Source organism: Perna viridis, chromosome 4 (genome assembly GCF_037379345.1).
Source record: "Perna viridis isolate PV_CMFRI_1.1 ecotype Kerala chromosome 4, ASM3737934v1, whole genome shotgun sequence".
Classification (NCBI taxonomy): Eukaryota; Metazoa; Mollusca; class Bivalvia; order Mytilida; family Mytilidae; genus Perna; species Perna viridis.
In genome coordinates this window covers 22465089-22479738 of record NC_142448.1, presented here as the reverse complement: position 1 = coordinate 22479738, position 14650 = coordinate 22465089, and the positions used below count along the sequence as shown (strand labels likewise).

The 14650-nt window shown below is 33.0% G+C and overlaps 1 protein-coding gene across 4 annotated transcripts in view; it reads right to left on the bottom strand.

Moving 5' to 3' along the window:
* The window catches only part of LOC148619344 (DNA-dependent protein kinase catalytic subunit-like), a 99117-nt gene that overhangs the window by 33907 nt on the left and 50560 nt on the right, over positions 1-14650 (bottom strand). For all 4 annotated transcript variants that reach the window (XM_088579134.1, XM_088579135.1, XM_088579137.1 and 1 more), the window contains 15 exons: positions 12402-12466; positions 11654-11756; positions 10879-11006; positions 10115-10319; positions 8920-9101; positions 8513-8681; positions 7712-7777; positions 6522-6707; positions 6076-6153; positions 4795-4929; positions 4115-4231; positions 3806-3949; positions 2615-2766; positions 1656-1775; positions 162-395 (listed from right to left, as the gene is read on the bottom strand). In XM_088579134.1, the coding sequence (XP_088435260.1) occupies positions 162-395; positions 1656-1775; positions 2615-2766; positions 3806-3949; positions 4115-4231; positions 4795-4929; positions 6076-6153; positions 6522-6707; positions 7712-7777; positions 8513-8681; positions 8920-9101; positions 10115-10319; positions 10879-11006; positions 11654-11756; positions 12402-12466 (2084 nt within the window). The remainder of the gene's footprint in view (positions 1-161; positions 396-1655; positions 1776-2614; positions 2767-3805; positions 3950-4114; positions 4232-4794; positions 4930-6075; positions 6154-6521; positions 6708-7711; positions 7778-8512; positions 8682-8919; positions 9102-10114; positions 10320-10878; positions 11007-11653; positions 11757-12401; positions 12467-14650) is intronic.

Below are 14650 nucleotides of genomic sequence, written 5' to 3'. Positions count from 1 at the left end.
ATCAAAAAACCAATTATATATTCTTCCATTACCATACACCAACTTATTGAGCCATTAGTTTTTGCTTGCATCATGAGCAAGAATAAAAACAAAGAAAATAAATCCCTGCAAATAAGTCTTTTCATTATAGGATTTATCAAATGTTTTATTGTATCACATACCTATCAGCAATGGGAGGATAATGTTTATGCATCTTGTGAACACAGATAATAAAATTATCAGGTTTCGCCACCTGTATGTTCAGCAATGATTTGGTAACATAGTCATGTATAGAGCCTTCAGTTTCTCTGTCCTTCTCAGCCAAATGTTTCAGTGACATTCCTATAACCTCAGCTGTAGCACTGTATACTGCCTTATAATGGTTACTCATCTGATGAGTTATCACTCCAAAATACCTGAAGTCAATTAAAATGGTCATAAGTTTTTCAAGCATTTAATTAAGAAATAATTTGTTTAAGTCATTTTATATTGTTACTCTACCATGAGTTAGCCTTTAAATGGGGATAGCAATATCATTGAATGTAAGGAAATAAAGCAACTAAATAAAACTTCATCTCCTGTGAGCATGTGCATGAAATCCAATTTTGGTCAAACCCAAGTGTGGAGGCTAAGTGCTTAGTGGAGATATGAAGGAAAGGTAGAATTTATATCCACAATATTTGTACATGCCATGTATACTTTCGGAAACAAAATTAGTCCTATCTCAAAGTCTTACATACACTTGACATTCTGGTATTTTCATTTTTACAATTAAAGAGATTATTTTGATCAAAATTTACTGTGATAACAAAGAGTAGAGATTAAACATAACAATACATATCATGGTTTAATTAAAGAACCTTAATGAGCACTCTCACAATACCACACATACCCATATATGGACTCTTTTAAAAAGACCCTAGACCGTATACCAGAAAAAAGCAATCCATTATACTTGACGTCACATACAGCACATTTTTGATTTGAAGCTCTATATTTTAAACTGTGGGGACTTACCGCTAGAGTTGTCTCTCTTTTATTTAATCTCAAGATAGTTCGCATATATGCATGACATGATAGTTCCAACGAGTCGTTCATTGGCTGAAATTGTGCGTAACAAATCCTTACGGGAAAGTCCTATACTAATATCCGCCATGTTGGTTTCTACAGGACCATTTGTTTACAAACGAAGTTCGTAAGTTCCCATCGAAGTCCGGTGACAATCGTCTGCTTGATCAACTTCTCAGAGTTGTACGATGTTCGCGTAGAATAAATCCGAGATATCCGAATTAGTGCCAAATGCATTCTGGGTTCTTTGGTCTTTGGACAAACCATTTAAACGTAAACAACATCTCCTAGCAACTCGATCACTGTAAACATGGCCGACGTTTGACTGTGTAAATATTGGGACAGACAATTAAAATCTCACCGAATTTAACGATTCAATGTTTAGGGAGAAGCTGTTCGGCTAAACGAATGAGCAAGTCATTTAAGACAATTTAAACGACGGTAGGTGTCAATAAAGTCATAGAAAATATTTTTAATTAAATTTTAACAGTATCTTATTTATGTGACGCCGAGTATAATAGGTTTCAATGACAAAAAAGCTACTCAGGTAACAAGCCTAACTCAATAATTTATATTTAATTTCTAATTAATTAATAGTTAATGCAGACCTCTCTCTGTCTACAGGAGCTGTAGGACCATAGGGAGGTAGTTGACAGGACAGTATAACTCCTAGAACCTGGATACCTCTTCCCTCATTGTCTCCTCCTTTTAATAACTCATACACAGAACTGAAATAAGATAACATGAAAATTCATAGACAGAACTGAAAACATTATAACATGAAAATTCATAGACAGAGATCAAAATAAAACATTAGAGCTCATACACAGGCTCAAAAATATAACATGACATATATTGAACTGAAAATAAAACATTACAATCCATGCAGTATCGCTTTATCCAAAATATAATAGTTCAACTCATGCAAGCCTCATGAACTGGGTTTCCTATTACATTGATTAACTGTATCTTAACTTACATTAGCAGATTATTTCAAACACTTCTGGATAATGTAATTAATTGAACCTGTGGATTATGCTATGTATAAGTTCTGTTTTTTTCAACATGTAATCTCACTGAAACAACAACCAACAGGAAGACTAGTACTACCAGTTCAACACATTATACTGACCCTGTTTCTGTAATCAATAGTAAACCCTGATTTAACAAGAAACCTATATAGAGTAAAATATTCACTACCAAAAACCCTAAATGCATAGCTCCTACTTGTGAGGTATCTCCACTCTGTCCTGCCAGCACTATAATGTTGTTTTAAGTAAATCCAGGTTACTTACATGTAACATATCTCCACTTTGACCTTTCAGCACTGTAAGGTTGTCTTCAGTAAATCCAGGTTACTTACATGTAAGGTATCTCCACTCTGACCTTCCAGCACTGTAAGGTTGTCTTCAATAAGACCAGGTTACTTACATGTATGGTATCTCCACTCTGACCTTCCAGCACTGTAAGGTTGTCTTCAGTAAATCCAGGTTACTTACTTGTAAGGTATCTCCACTCTGACCTTCCAGCACTGTAAGGTTGTCTTCAGTAAAACCAGGTTACTTACTTGTAAGGTATCTCCACTCTGTCCTTCCAGCACTGTAAGGTTGTCTTTAATAAGTCAAGGTTACTCTTGAACACTTGTCTAGTCTCATGGAAGATGTTTTTGATGAGGAAATCAACAACTCTGGAAGCCATGGCCTTCTCTTCTGGTGTATCCTGTCATCATAATTTGTATCATTTTTTTAAATTTTTTGCTTTTCTTTATTGGAAGAGGAGCTATGACATTAACTCTGACAATTTGCTAAAATTAACCTTATATTAAAAGTATTTACACTAAACCAACTTACTTTTGCAGGCAATTTACTTAGGCTACCTTTAAGAGAAAAAAAAAAACACCACAAAAATAGATTGCCACATGTAAAAACCCTTCATTATGTAATATATGATAGACAGTATGTTAGTCACAAAAAGCAGTGACAATGAATTGACATCCTGAAGTGCAAAAAAGATGGTTGACAGTTTAGCATAGTAATATGATAATTTTACATAAAATATACCACAGCAATTTCATTACAAAGTATTGTAACAAATAATGAAATGGTCATATCAACTAATGAGCCTTTCAAATAAAAAAATGCTCCACATGGTAAAGCTTGATGATTCCAGAGGTAAGATAGGGATAAAATGTATACAAAATTCAATCCATATAGCTCTGAATATAGATTAAAATGTAATAAATAAGAGAGCAAAGGTTGACATAAAATGAATATGGTTTATGAACTTAAATTAAAACCAGACATTCACCTCTTGTGTTCAAATATCAAATTTGTAAATGCATGTACATGGACCTCAATGTGGATTAATTTGATGAAAAAAATTTAATTCAAATAATTTTACAATTTTATTTTATCATTAGATACTTGATGAAATTAAACATTTAAACCTTAACACAGATTAACTTGTTAATGAGCCTATCCTTAAAATACACGTTTAGATTCAGCATACCAAAGAATCCTAAGACATCAATTTTCTTTGACATCAAATATTTAATCAGTAACCTTGAATATAGAACCAATTTGGAAAACCTGATCAAAAATTCAAACCTGAATATACAATTTGATTCAGCATATTAAAGATCCCAAGTTCACAACTTTATATAAAACCAAATTGTGATTGGACAACAAATAAATAGTAACAGAGTCATACAAAGTACAAAGACCACAATTTTTTGGGGGGGAATCTTCTTTTAACATACCTGAGGAATAGCAACTTTATTCCATGACAACATAGTAACCATGACATCTACATGGAAAACATTGATACCACTGTCTCCATAGCAACCTCCTAGTAACAGCTGACACAAGGGACGTAACCAGTGTCTTGCAAATGGCTTGAATATCTAAGAAAAAAAAACATTTTACTTTTGAATACAACTTTTTTGAGGATACACTACAACAGATAAAAGTTTTTTTTTAATCAAGAATTTACTTCATGAACTCATGGTGATATAGAACAACTTTGAAGCTTTAAGCAATATTCATGATGTCATCATCAAATCACTTACAGAAGATGTGTTGATGATCAGTTTTGTGAGATAAAGTTTAACATTTCTGACTGTCCTGGGATTTTTCAGTTTGTCCATCATATTCTTCATCCATTGTGGCAATTCAGGTTCTACTCCCTGTCAATAATGAGAACAGTAATTTTATTTTTACAAGTTGGTGCACAAAACACCAACAACTAAGCGAGAATTATCTCATTCTAATAAATGCAGAGGCTTTTAAATAGAGATGCCTGTCATAATGAAGTCTTAATACCAAAATGAAGATTTTTTTAATTCACGTAAGATGTCAATAGACAAGCAAACCTGTTTTTATATTTTCAAAATTTCTTGAAATACTTGCCCAACTTACATTGTAAAGACACTTTCACACATACATAACAAGAAATATATAACCTGTAGGCGAGGTGAATATAACATTTTCAAGGGTTGATTAATTATAATATCAAAGTATTAATTGCTTTTTGACAAGAAACTATACTTACCTATTTTTAAGTTAAAACCATGCACTGTTAAATTCTGCATGACCACTATTGATATATATTTTAGTGTAAAAGTGCAAGACGAAAGATTTGTATTCAAGAAAATTTGAACTATTGTCAAGATTTAACATGACCTAAAGGTAGCTTTTAGACCAAATCAGAAAACAAAAAAACATCTATTCATGTAATAAAATAACTTACAACTTCTACTTTAGGTATAACATTGGACTGTTGCATGTGTTTCAGAAGAGCTATACTAGGAGCCATGCACTCGTGTTGGTTCAGTTCATCCATATCTAACTCAACATAGTCCTCCTCTATAACTACTCCTTTGTCCTGAAGTCATATTAAACTGCCTTAGATAATGTATTATCTAGAATCGGCCTATAATAATGTGTAATGAAGTGAAAAAAAATTAGCCTTTAATTATGTCCTCTTTCTTTTAAATTTTAATCATATGTTTAAAACAAAGCTAATTAGAACTAGAGGCTCCAAGGAGCCTGAATTGCTCACCTGGTTCAATTTTGTCTTTCAAGGGCAGAAAATTTAAGAAGAATTTCTATCATAGTTTTCAAGATATTAGCTGAAAAATGTTAAAAAAACTGTCATTTTTCCCTTTTCAAGGGCAATAACTCTTACAAGGAATCGTCGGACAACTTTTATCTCTGAAGACTTTTAAGTCCTAATAATATGGATCATTTCAGCTATGGGAAGAATTTGGCTGAACCTAATGGTTTTGGAAATATATCCGAAAAACTACTGTCTGACCCCTATGTTCTATTTTTAGTAATGGCAGTCATGTTTTTCAACAGATCAAAAATCCCCACAACAATTCTATGCAGGATACCCAAAGGAAAATTCATATCCAAGTTTGATTCAAATTGGTCATGCTGTGTCAGAGGAGGAGAGTTTTAAAAAATTAACGAAGACAACAACGAATGACAAGTGATGGCAATAGCTCACATGGCCTTCAGCCAGGTGAGCTAAAAATAGAAAGTTCAAATTGATACTGGAGTCTTACTGACCTTATTGCCAAAGAAGTAGATGCTAATTAACTTCCGAAAAATTAAAGACAAGGCAAGAAAGAGAATATTTCATAGTTCTTATTCTTCAACCATTCTACTAATATCAATTAAACCCTAACTTCTGACCTTGATGAACTAGGATCTTGTAAGATAAAATCTCCTACATTCTGCTGTTTAACTGCATGAGTGATGGATTTAATCTATATGACCATGGACATTAAACTCCAATTTTACTTATTTAATTAAAGTATTCACTTCGCCTAGCTGGTATTTACCTTGAGCTCCTCCAGTTCAACGAAGTAAGAGGTCAAAATGCTATGACGGTATGTTTACAAGTGATTGAAGTTTAAAAAATGTTTGGTACAGCCTGATATTTTCCATTGATATTATAACTCATTTGTTTATCACTTTATGTGAAGTAATTGCACAATTTTTGTGTATATAAATCAATACAAACCTCCTCTTCCTCATCCTTAGGATCTGAAGATTTCTTTACTAATGTAGGTTTTCTGCCCTTTTCTCTGTCAGACAGAAACTAAACAAAAAAGAGTAAGAAGAATACCAATAAGATTCCTGACCATTATGTCAGCTTTAAAGAACTAAAACTCCAATATTATTAAAATCTTGAATGCCAGACATCCACCTATTAAAAATCTAAAAGTTCTATAGAAACCATGGGTTTTGTAAAGAAATGTCCTGGACCATATGTAGTCCCATCTCAAAGTCCCCTTTCAGGATCAGATGTAATAGGCTATGGGACTCTTTTTTCAACCCTTGATTTCTCATGTGAGCATATTTTAACTATAGAGAATTAATTCAATTAGATAAAGCTTACATAAAGTCATACACCAAAACAAATCTGAACATTTATTGAAATTTCTTTCACAAAATTTTGACCCATACCTGAGAAGATCCAGAAGCTGAGAAGTCATATGGATTCAGATCCTCATTTAAGCTACTATCTCCAAGGTACATTGATGCCAGATTATATGATGATGAGTATTCCATACCCTCTTCTCCATTTTCCTCCTTCCTTGCCTTCACTTCATTTCTGATGGCCACAAACCTCTTCTTCCTTTCATATGGTGCCTATATTGTTTAAAAGTCAATTCATTACAAGCACTTATATGGAGTATAGGCATTGCCTAAAAGAGAGCGTGGCAATCCCTATTTTTCAATGAGTATTAGGTTTGACTGTAAATGTAACATGCAGAACAGAACAGAACATGCATGAACAGCACTTAGTCAACAGAGATTGCTGAATATTCATAATGTTCTGAAATAAAATTTATCATTAAAATAAATAATTTTAAAAATAAATAATATATTAATGTGTGTTTTGAACTGTAAATGCATTTTTTCTTGTACCTGAAATTCTAAAATTTTCATTTTGTTTGTCTTTGGAACTGAGTTTGTTGATGAAAGTAAAAAGGGGTGGCATTGATTACAATGTGACATTCTCATAAAAAGAACAGTGTATGGACTTTCAATCCTCTTATAATATTTAAGTTAATACAGATAAGGTATTTTTGGCATGATGGTTTTTTTAGATGTCCACGACATCATTCAAGTTTTCAAAATTATTAATGGGGACAATTACTTTTAGTTTGCATTCTCTCCCCAACATGTCACTTCTGGACAATGAATTTTTGTTCTCACCATTCTCCAACCTGCATGTTGCTGTAGAGCTCTCTGCTCATGCTTAAACTGTGCTCACTAATAATACATGCTAGATAAGCACAATATTTAACACTCAGCCTACATGATTATTGTCTTGAATATAATCATTCACATTTTCACATGAATGAAAAAATGTTTACAAGTCAATGCTAGTCATTCTAGAAATTATTAAAGTCCTATTTATAGATTTCAGAAAACAAATCAGTTCCAATCTTTTGAGTTTGAAATCTACATCAATTTTACCAATTGATGGTTTTGATCTTTTCGAAGTTAATAAGAGAAACTACATAAACAATATCCACAATTAAATAAATAATTGCCTTCTCTGATAGACCATGTTACAAATGAATGCACAATCACAAAAAAAATATACATGTAACTTAAGTTATATCCATCTTTAGACCTGAACTTACTTTTATTTCTGTTGGAAAGACATAATCTCGGTCTTTGTCTACCAGATTGTCAAACAGGAATTGTCTCTAAGAAAGGTACAAACATATTATAATGAATGCAAATCTATCCACACAATATTTTAATAGATAAACAAATCCTACAAGACATTGCTAAAATGAGACTTTCGTTGTTTATTAAAGAATGATCAAAGCAAAACATCAGTTTCTCCCACTCTAAGCCAGTGATAAAAAATGCATGTGACTTGTTAACCACCATATGGTGATTAAAGTTCTTCAATTTTAAATTTTTCAAGCTCCTTCTGCCTAGTCTAAATTAAAACAATTTTCTCCACTCTGTATGATACCAGCCCTTCTTCCTAGTCTAAATTAAAACTATTTTCTCCACACTCTATGGCACCACTCCAAGTGGAGAAGTAATTTGAAACAAATCTTACTGAAGAAGAACAATATGAAAATATTCTAACATAACCCAGTCAATTAAAGTTCTGTATGATAAAGATTTGAAAAGTATAAAGCCCAACAGCATATATCAAGTACTGTGAAAGTATCATTGTTCTTAGGGAACCAATTTTCGTGGTTTTCATGGGATCATTAAACCGCAAAATTTAGTTCCCAAAGAAAAGGAAATAAACCATACATTTGTATGATGGAGCTGTCAAATCCAGAAATTCAAGAATCAAGATTTTCCCCTAAACAACTAAAATTGGAACCCACTGGTGTAATCATACAATGAAACAATGTGAAAAATACATATCCTCCTAACATTTTCAAAGTATATATATTTATACAGCTAATACAAACCTTAGCCTCATTTTCACCGAATAAGAACACAGCATAAAACTTAGCATCTGTCTGTGTACAGGATACTACTGATACTAACAAGTTGTAGGCTGCACAATGATACTCCCTCCTGAGGTCTAGTAAAGTTGCCTCCCCTGTCATGTCTTCACTCTTGGCCTCATGGGCACACCTTAATTACAAAAATGGTCAAGAGTGTTAGAATGGCAAAGGTTTTTTTTGTTTTTTTTTTTTTTATTTTAAATTTTTTATTTTAAATTAAAAAAAATTATCAGTGCATTTAGAATTTTATGTATTTTAATAATGACATATTCCTGTTGAATTGTCGTAAATCTTTTAATAACATAAAAATAATGTATGATAAAAAAAATTAAAGTTGGTGATTGTCTAGTGCTAGTTCTACTTCATACCTCATAATAATCTGGGTCATTTCTTTACCAGTATCAACCTTAACATCTTTTACTTCACAAAACCTCCTGTTTATTTCTGAAGTTTTATTAAATACTTGGTCTTTAGACATTCTAGAATATAACACTTCAAACATTTGGAAACAGCATAATCTAGAGATTAACCAGCTTTCCATTTCTTTTGTCTAAAAAAGTAAAACAATAAAATTATACCGAAGGCCCTCCATGTCAACCTCTGCATTGAGAGATTGTCTATCATCCTCCAATTCAGGAGATGAGGGAATTAAAACTTCCAATATCATTTGATGCAGAAAATATATCAATTTAAAAATATCCTGATCATAAACAAATTTCAAAATCTTCCAATCTGAGTTTCAAGATTTATCACACCATCTAAGAATTATCATTGTTCCAAAACTGACTAATGTTCACTCAAACATATCCATAAAGTTCTTTATAAAGTATGTTATTCAAAAAATAAACCATCACAATAGCTTCTAAGTCAGGACCAAAAAATGTTTCACTTTGTATATTGTTTAAATGCCTGTTTCAAAATGGAAATGATAGAATGAGATAATCATAAAAAAAAGATTCAATAAACCTAAGTACATATTGTACATGTACATGAATTAGAAAACATTTCATTATCCAGCCCCGTGCAGGTATGGATGTTAAAAGAATAGGCTGCAGCAGCGCTAAGCTTGTCATAAAAGGCGACTAAACAGTGCTCAGAACCCTAGCCAGGGGCTAGGGTGCTCTGCCCACAGAGCAACTGGGATGTGTGCCCCAGGTGGTTGAATGGGGTACCCCTGGCGTGTTACATGCTGGGGTTGTCAGGCTATAATACGGAAAAACCTGACTGCAAACCATAGTGGTGCACCGTGTTGGGAAAGATGCCACCTTCCTGGCATGTTCAAGAACCCTACTGTGGTATTCTCCCGGAGTGGGAACCATAGGGCTCCGCCACAGGAGGCTAAATTGCCCGACCCTACTCACCTCTCCCTATTTCCAGTGGCAATCAAAAATTATTGACCCCATTGTCCTTGTGTCCCATCCATTTTTCATTTCATCATCATTTCATGCTTATTTGATCATCAATTTCATGTTCATCGTCTGAATATAGCTGAAATATTGCTGCTCGGACATTAAACCCCAACAAACAAACAAACAAACTTCATTATCCATGCAAGAATATTACCTTTGGCTTAGCCTCTACAATATTCCTGAGATTAACCATGTGACCCATTAGGAACTGTGTAAGTGTAGTACGTTGTACCAACCGTAACATGGTTACCAGAACCTTGTCTACGGTGGCCCGTCTTATATCTCCAGGGTAACGATCTTCCTGAGAGAATATCTGGTATGGTACATCTAATGCTGCCTTCTGTTTGTCTCCTGGTAATCTATAAATAAAAAAATATACAAGATCCTTAACACAGCATTCAATAAGTTCATACGACAATTTTTGTATTGAAATTCAGTAGCAGTCTTTATAAAATTAGACAGGAGATGATTCATGCAAGTCAAGAATCCACTGTAGTCCCACTTATGTCTTATTCAGAAATAGTTACTGACCACATGACAGTATTAACTTTACATTCTTTTGCTATCAAAATTATGAAGATTGTACAAGGAATTGGCACTTTGCAAGATTTGGTTGAATTAAGTAGAAGATGAATGTTTGGTTTACTCCAAAATACAGAACAGAGTGGAGAAAGAACTACAGTAACATTAAATTATGACAATGTGTTTGCTCAGTCAGTATTTATGCAGGATATCAGCTCTTCCATTGGAAGTGCCTGAACTTTATATAGATTGGTATTTAATTTATTTTTTTCACCCACAGACAGTTTAATAGAGACAGCTATTAGATTAGAGACATGAAAATCTCAAGCTATTTATTAAGAAACATACTAAGTACAAATAATTCAAATATTTCATTAATTACCTTCATGTACTTACCTTTTTATGAACTTATTAAGGGAGGCAAGTATCTTGTCTTCGTATGCATGATTTTTCTCCCTACAGAGAATACTGATGAGAACTTCTAGTAGCATAAGACTGCCTGATAGCTCCAAGGCACCTAGTATCTATAACATAACATTAGTTCCTTTGATCACAAATAATTTGAAACAATATTTTCATCTGTAACAGAAATTACATCTGAATTTGTAAGTCAAGAGTTAGTCAACATTTATGTACACACAGAATTAGAAGTACATATTAAACAAAATATTATCCAATACATTATATTTAATTGTAATTAATTTCAATTTCAGACCAAGTTCATTGTAATTAATCAGTTCCATTTGTTTTAACTATAATAATATATTTTTCTATGTTGAAGGCCTTTATGTTGTGAGTTTCTAGATACCTGACAAAGTTATGTTGAAAAAACTCCTCTCACAACTTAATCTATCGTAAAATAACTCATTTTATATCTAACAACACTTTGTACCTTTGTTTCATGACAAAACTTCTTTAAAAAATTAATATGCAAACAACAATCATCAACAACTATATCAGATACTGTGATAGTTCTTATATTCATGGGTATCAAATTTCATGGTTATGGGGAAAAGCACAAGATCGCAGGTTCTTGAATTAATGGTTTTGATGATCCTGTCATTCAATTTAAAGAAAATTATCCTTTACATTGGGAATCAAATTTAGTTGTTTACCTTACCCTATGAATAATAGTACTTTTACAGTATTTCATCCTGAAGACTATACCCACCCTGTCTAGAGCTGCAGCATATGCCTGATACTGAGGACTTTCTTTCTCAAATTCTGTACTTTTCAAAGGAAAATTATCAGCTATCAGTCTGTCAAGACTAGATCTGAAATTTCAGTTCATTCATATAAATGGCATTGTTTCAATTGGTAAAAATAATACTAAGTATATGACAAGACAATTTATTTTGTTTGTTTGTTTGTTGGGGTTTAACGTCCGAGCAGCAATATTTCAGCTATATTCAGACGATGAACATGAAATGGATGATAAAATGAACATGAAATGAAAAAAAAAGGATGGGACACAAGGATAATAGGGTCGACAAACTTCGATTGCCACGGGAAAAAGGGGGTGGGTGGGTAAGGTCGGGCAATTTAGCCTCCTGTGGCGGAGCACAAAGGTTCCTACTCCTATCGAATACCACAGCAGGGTTCTTTAACGTGCGAGGAACGTGGCATCTTTCCCAACACGGGGCACCACTATGGTTTGTGGTCAGGTTTTCCGTATTATAGCCTGACAACCCCAGCATGCAACATGCCAGGGGTAACCCAATCCACCACCTGGGGCACACATCCCAGTTGCTCTGTGGGCAGAGCACCTAGCCCCGGCTAGGTTTCTGAGCACTATTTAGTCGCCTTATACGACAAGCTTAGCACTGCTGGACAAAACAATTTAACTTACATATGTAAAGGTATTGATATTTCTTATAAATAAAAGTTAATATATACCAACATATATATTGTAAACTTACTTCAGCTTCTTCTCATGTGGGTTTGGTAGCAAGGCAAAGAAAGCCAGTAGTTCCAACACTCTGCACTGAAATAGTCAAGATGCTAATAACTATTCACATATTCAGATTAATGCAAGACTTTGTGACAAAAAAAATAGAAAATCAGCCATGTGCACCATATACATTACAGATACCAGCTCCCCATTCAATAACATGCACCTTTTGACTTCCAAATTAATTAAAATCAAAATCTAAATTAGGAAGTGCACAATGGGAATATGTAATAAAGATGATGGGGAATATGTAATAAAGATGCTGGGGAACATGTAATAAAGATGCTGGGAAAGTTTCATTAAATTTCATTTAGTAGTGTAGAAGGTTTTACAGAGATAATTACCCAATATCAAGGAACAATAAAGACCATGTTTAGCTTATGTAAGATATAAGACCTTAATACATTCTGATCAAAGTTTAAAATAGGTGCACATACTCAATATTTAAATACTTTTCTGTCTAAGAATCAGGCAAAATGTGTGTAAGGTGTGGCACATGAAGAAAAAACAAAAAACATAAAAAAAACACATAGATTTTTTTGCATTATCCAAGTATATATACCTCATAACCTCCATAAATATCCATCAAAATGTTTGCCTTTTCAGTGTCCGAAGCAGAATTTGTTGTCAACATAGACACCACTGTACATTTTAAAGCAACTTGTGCCAGTTTCATCATAGACTTGCTTCATTTTACATAGACTTGGGTCTGTAGGTCTGCTGCTAATTTCTTTCACTGCCTTTTATGATTTGAAAGGTCAAATTTAGTTGAAATACTAAAACTACATTTGACCTTTCAAATCATAAAAAGGCAGTGAAATACGGAGATTTTAAGATGGCAGCTGAGCAGTTAACACACTAAAATTCTGCTCCTCAATTTTTGCAAAATTCTGTGTTAATAATGTGTGATATGACTTAAAAGTTATACCTTCAGATGGGATTTTACTTGGGAATTCCAATAGTGTCATTTTCTGGAGACAAATTTAAATGGAAAATGAGGAAAATAGACATTTAGTGCATATTTTGCAGTGTTTTATTACAAACAAAGGATTATTTCAACACACTATTATGGCCTCAGGACTTTCTAACAACTCTAAAAACAGAAACTTAAGGGCAAAACAGAGGGCAAAGGAAAAACTGTTCAACAATTGCTTGCAGCCAAAGTAGATAAACCTGTAAGTAATCTGTAAGAGAACTTTTTCTGAAGTGTCATCTGATTCAAATACTAGCCTTGATATATCTAGTATTACAATGTATTAACTTTCAAAAAGACCTTGAGGAAATTAAGTTTAGCCTAAGGGATCTTACAACTAAAGATGATCTAAATGAAGTGACAAAAGACCTTGTCAAACAATCAGACTTGGAAAATTTTGTAAATGATATAGTAAAGAAACTTTTTAGTAAATTTGAATCTTCACTTGAAAAGAAATTGAATGACAAATTAGCAAAATTTCAAAATGAAGTGCAAGAAAAAATGGAAGCCCTTACTATAGAAAATGAAAACTTGAAAAAGAATAATGAAATGAATATATCTTGTGTGTCAAAATTGAAACATGAAATGGCAAAAACACAAAAGATAGCAAAGGAAAACAGCATCAGTAGTAACTATAACGAACAATATTCAAGGAAAAACAATATCAAAGTATATAATTTACCAAAGAAAGAAAAACAAAACCTTTGTCAGGATTTTATTAAGATGATTAAAGATGACCTGAAAGTGGAACTTGACGAAAGAGACGTAGTAGCGATTCATAGGCTACCAGGCGATCAAGAACCCAGACCCGTTATTGTTAGACTCTTCAATTCAGATGTGAAAAGAAGCTTGATGCGTGTCAGACAAGACCTTAAAAATACAGTGAAATTTGTTGATGATGTTACTAGAAGAAATATGGGCTTGATCCACAGACTTGAAGAAACTGGGCATTTTGAATCTGTATGGTATTTTAATTGTGGTATTTATGGAAGGACTCCGCGTGGACTACAGCTGAAATTTGGATTATATGATGATATTGAGTACAGAGGCAAGGGAAGTAACTTAAATTTTATTGTTTACATTACAAATGTTCCGTTCAAATTTTGTTGACTTTATTTTCTCTTTTTGCAAAGATTGAATTGAGTATTTTCAATTCAACATGCTCGCCATTTTGAGACTTATTTATTTTTTATCCTATCTGTTTTGTATCATTAAAGAAACTTACTTTTTGAGTATTTTTAAAA